The sequence below is a fragment of the Mercenaria mercenaria genome, chromosome 17 (genome assembly GCF_021730395.1).
Source record: "Mercenaria mercenaria strain notata chromosome 17, MADL_Memer_1, whole genome shotgun sequence".
Taxonomy (NCBI): Eukaryota; Metazoa; Mollusca; class Bivalvia; order Venerida; family Veneridae; genus Mercenaria; species Mercenaria mercenaria.
Window position 1 is genome coordinate 7,955,925 of NC_069377.1, and position 5,481 is coordinate 7,961,405.

The 5,481-nt window shown below is 35.2% G+C and overlaps 1 protein-coding gene across 2 annotated transcripts; it reads right to left on the reverse strand.

Moving 5' to 3' along the window:
- Window positions 1-231: 231 nt before the first annotated feature.
- Window positions 232-4,129, reverse strand: LOC123536777 (uncharacterized). Of its 2 annotated transcripts, none has more exons than XM_053528933.1 (2): window positions 3,742-4,129; window positions 232-2,391 (listed from the first exon to the last, which is right to left on the reverse strand). In XM_053528933.1, exon 2 carries the CDS (start codon window positions 2,387-2,389, stop codon window positions 662-664), a length of 1,728 nt encoding a protein of 575 aa, XP_053384908.1. In that variant the 5' UTR covers window positions 2,390-2,391; window positions 3,742-4,129; the 3' UTR covers window positions 232-661. The 2 variants fall into 2 exon arrangements, with proteins under 2 accessions (XP_053384908.1, XP_053384907.1); XM_053528932.1 differs by having other exon boundaries at window positions 3,671-3,830.
- Window positions 4,130-5,481: the final 1,352 nt, after the last annotated feature.

Consider the following 5,481-nt stretch of genomic DNA (forward strand, 5'->3'; position numbering starts at 1 on the left):
TCTTTAAGACGCTCTTTTTATTTCATTTTCTTGTTGAGAATTGATTTGAAAGTCAAACACTTTGACCGTATCGGGCAAACACCCATGTATTAAATTTTTTCTCTATTTTCTCGTACCACAGATATCTTTTCTAAATAAAATGATTGACCAAACGCAAAGTGTGTTAGTTTTCAGAAAGTTTATACCAAATGTCATATATACAACAACCGTGAACAACAAAAAACAACAACATTCAAATTTTGGAAAGATATCATGTTTAGAAGAGGAAAGAGGAAAATGCTAAATAAGAGTGCAACATGTTAGGAAGAAATTACTTTTACATATCATATATATGTAAGGATTTCCCAAACAAAACTGTTCAGTTTTGCATTTCAGAAATCAATAAATCATAGTTATCATATTGATTACATTTTGCAACGCTAAATATATCATTATAGGATTCAAGAAATTAAACCAAATACATAATTTTTATGAATATTATAAAACTAAATTTTCTATATATAAAGTATTAATATGTTTCTTTTTTTACAAAGTCATTTTGTAATTTGACCACAATTCTTTCTGTACATAGAAGTTAGCATCAGCCATTTATTGATAAACCGACTTGTAATGAGATAACTGTTTACATGGAATTTAATGTTTATTATGCTGTTTATGTAGTTCATTTTATACTAAACACTTTCAGCTGATCATTCCGGCAGCCAATATAGACTTCATCATGATGATGACTGTAGCATATAGACTTTGGTCCCGATAGACGATCTGTCATTATCTGAACTTGCTTCAAGTCTCCTGACATATGATGAATTCGGCCAGGGTAGTAGAAGCTACACACCAGCAATGATCCATCATCTAACATCACCATTCCCTCTGGTCCTTCAAGTTCCCCGTGTTTGTATACAGCTGCTACATCACCTTGTAATGTTATACTGACTATACAGTTGTTATCAAAGTCACTGATATAGATATGTCTGGAATCCTCACTTACCACAATATATTGTGGGACATTAAATATGTCATTATTCAGGGAGATTGTGTTCTGGACATTACCTTTTGTATCCAGTACCAGTACACTGTTAGGGCTCTGACAAACAACATAGAGATGATCTTGATGATAAGTTATACCCATACATTTGCATTTTACTGGAATCTTCTTGACTTCTGACAACTGACCGGATGTTGACATTAAATATATCGCTCTCTCATCTGAAATTGTTACTGCAATATGATCCCGAGGCATTACGGCAATGTCCCATAGTGCAGAGTTAAGTCCTTTCTCTTCTATGACAGCTTTACTCTGTATGTCTACAACTTTAAGCTTCCGGTTATAGATATCAGCCAGCACCAGTTTGTTAGTGGACAAGACAGCACATCCTGTGATATAGCAGTTAGACTTATCTGACTTTGTTCTTATATTTATATCTTCTTTATATGTTAAGGTATATTTTTCTTTATATATTTTCTTCTTCGTTGGAACGACCAGACTAGAAGAGAGATTTAACTTCCCAAATGTGTCGCGTTTAGACAACATGTTTTCAAGATCAGCATTTCGTTCAAATGAGTATTGCATATCTGACTTTGCTAAATGTTCATCTGTCTTCTTTACTGCATCTGAATTTATTTTGCATTCAGCTCGTTTAATATTGATGTAAAGTTGCCCGTTTTGCCGTGCGTTTTTATTAGCTTGTAGACTTGACTGCAAATTCTTGATGTCAGTAGAAATACTGGCACATTCATCAAGTACCGTCTGAATTATTTTTTTATCGTTGGCCTTCTTTTTGTCAACATCTTTTTGAATATTTTGCTGAAGTTGATCTAGGCGCTCATTTATTTCCTTCCTGAAGTTGAGGATTTCCTTAATAATACCAGCATGGAATTGATCTATCTCTTTATCTCTCACTTCAGCTTTCTTCAAAACATCTTCTGCTTCTTTCATTTTTTCTTTTAATTTCTTCATGATATCCATATATTCCTCGCTGTCCCCTATATCTGCACATTTGTCAGGTATGTAGTCAATGTTACATGTCCTGTGATCCAAGATGACGCAGTCATTACAGCCAAGCGCTTTGTGTGTTGGACAGAAGAATTTAATAATTTCCTTTTTATGCACAGAACATTTTTCTGTGCATTCATCGGAATCTTTATTGGTAGTGGCATGTTTACCAACGTTGTCTTTATCAAGAAGCTGGTGATTCCGTGTGGCTTTTGTCTTCTTGTGACACTCAAAGCAATTTTTGCATAGATATTCCTGGCATTCTACACAAAATCCATACGCTCCTACATGCTGACCAACGAAAAGGCAAGGTTCACAACTGTTGTCAAAGTCCTCTGCAGAACCTAGTGAAGCTGAGCCGTGGATATCTGACACTTTACGTCCCGACACTGCCATTTCTGAAATAGAAAAAAGGATAAAATAAACACATTGCAGGCAGAAAATTCGTGACGGGCGAACTATTTTTCCGGTCAACTTTATATCAATGAATATATTCACATAATAATTCTCTCTAATCAGTATAACATTTGTATACTTGTCAGATAATAACGTTTCTTTAAAAATTACTCGGTAGACCTGGGTTAGGCTAAGAAATATTTTGCTGCATATAATATCTTGGTGTATCTATATTGCACGCCAACTGACCAGGTTCACGTTGAAAAAAAACTAGAATTAACGATCGACAAACCAGGTTTTTTGAACGTAAAACCAGGTTTTTCGGGCACTAGCCTATATTTTCGAGCGAAAATATAGGATGATGCCATAAACCATAGTTCACACTCGTAAACATAGATTCACACTTGTATACCAAAGTTCACGGTCATAAACATAGGTTCACGTTAGTAAACTATGGTTTAGGAACGTGAACTGGGGTTCACGAGAACGACCGTAAACAAAGGATAACGACCGAAATTCGTAGTTCAGTCGAGAAACATAGTTTATCAAACGTAAACCATGGTTTACGGTCGATATATTTAAATTATAAAATCAAATATGGATTTCGGGCGTGAACAGAGGATTACGACCGTGAACCTATGTTCACGAGCGTGACCTACGTTTATGAACGTGAACCCATGTTTACGACCGTGAGCCTAATATGCTTTTACGTTCGAAAAACCTATTTTTCGACCGCGAACCTATGTTTACGACCGTAGCCTATGTTTACGACCGTGAACTTGAACCATAGTTACGAAGTGAACCTAGGTTTACGTTCGATAAACTACATGTTTCTCGGACAAAACCATGATTTTCGGTCGTAATCCTATGTTCACGAGCGTGAACCTATGTTTACGTTCGTAAACCCATGTTCACGGATGTAAACCCAAGTTCACGGTCGTTAACATAGGTTCACGTTCGTTAACTATGGTTTACGTTCGTGAACTAAGGTCTACGCCCGTAAACATAGTTTTCAAGCTCGATCGTGAAAGTCATAGTTCAATCGATAAAACTAGTTTATCGGACGTAAACTTTGGTTCACGAGCGTAAACTATGATTTACGCCCATTACCTTATGTTTTTGCTCGAAAACATTTTCAGGTTAGTATAAAAAAACGGAAAAAGCTTCAATAAGCATTAATTTGCTTTCAGCTTAATCCTTGTCATTTTTGTTGTGTTCAATATGTTTTCATGTAGCTGTATATAGACGAATAAAATATGTTTAAACCAAACAAACGTTTACCCATTTATCCTGAACGTTAATACTTTGATTATGAATACTAGTGAACACTTTACTTTCCACAACATTAATACCTTTTTACTAAATGAGAAATGAAAAAGAAACTTTGTTTTCTCCTCCCTCCGTTCTCCGTTTTGTGAAATTCTGATTTACTTCCTTTCGGAGAAAAAGGCCAATGTCTATAAATACCTAGACTGGTGCCCGTGTTTACTATCTACATTTCATGATTGTAGAGCGGTAGTCTCACAACCAGTCGGGAACAAGACAAATGTTCTAGATATATAAGGGACGTAATGATAATTGATAGGTTACTTGTATCATACCAAAGTAATCGCCCTTTTACCACAAATAAATAAAAAAAAAAAAAAAAAAGTAATTATCACCTTTTGTTACAAATACGCAAATATAGGCTTAAGATACTTTTAGTAAAATGTTTTCCATTTTCATTCCTACATTTAGCCTTATTCCTCGGATAATAACATAATCTTTAAGGTAGCAGGGTACACTTAGATTCGAAAATTTTGGGTACGGCCAGGCTTACATGTAGCGACACGTAATATTGCACTTTCCTAATCAGCAGAATCAGGGTGGCCATTTTATAAATTGTGTGCAAATTTTGTGCTTTTAATTTATGACAAGATCTGGACTCTCATACAAGAATACAGAAAGTTATCAAAACGAAAGTTTAACACCATCCATTAAAAATAACATGCCAAAATGATCAAGTTTGCACTTGATCCCGTTGCAGAAACAATGTCCAATTTTATTGCATTTCTCAATTTAATAGTCCCTACTGAACTACAGGATATAATGTAATTGGGGCCCATCCATCTCGTTTGTTTTTTTTTTTTTGTTGCTGTTTTTTTTTTCTCACAAAATAGCAAAAATGCTCCTGAGTATCAATTAACAAGTATGTAATTCTTCTATGATTTGAAATTCCCGCGCCAAGGTGACTCATCGATTCATACAAAGCTAGTAGTAGTTAGTTTTACAACTGACATCAGAATTTTACATGTATCAGCTGTATAAATTTTCTAAACAATAAACTATCATTATCTCTCACTTTAATTCATAGACTTCCAAAATCACTAAGTTCTAATTATTACAAATATTGACGGGGGGCAAAATTCGAAGTATACCCTGCTACCTTAAACACTTTGGTGCATCAATTTAGTTGTCACAAATATCACTTGACGATGAAAACGCATTTTGTGTTATTTCTGGTGTTACCTCACCAGAGCCCTAAAAATCTGTTTATAGCCTAGTTCAGTTTAAATTTTAAATTTACAATCAGGCTAAAAACCAACAAAGTGGTATTTCAATTTTAACATACATTACATTCCAAATATCCGATTTCGGATGCGCTTGAAATGTGAACAGTGAAAATTCTTTACAGCGGTAGTATAAATGCTACCATCTGGAAACAGGGATACGATGAGTTTTGATAAAAACGAGAAACATCTGCGTTGGAATAGGGTGGGGGCTGTAAGAATTTTACTTACCAAAGATTATCGTGGCCGCGAAAAGGTAGATTCGGTGCCGATTCTAAATAGTCCTACAAAATTCAGAAATCAAATCACACAGCAGCGTTATCAAAGGCAGAACTAGGTCTGTGTATAACTGGCAGCGACATCTTGGGAAAAATGTAATCCTAAGTTCTAGCATGTGGTTATTTTTATCAATGCGTCAACAGTGCGACTTTTTCGGGTGGGGATTACACATAATCCGATCCGTTTGCACTATTTGTAAATATCTTGCATTGTTTAAGTTCATAACAGATGCTATTAACCTAGCGGCCAGTGATTCTGCCTATG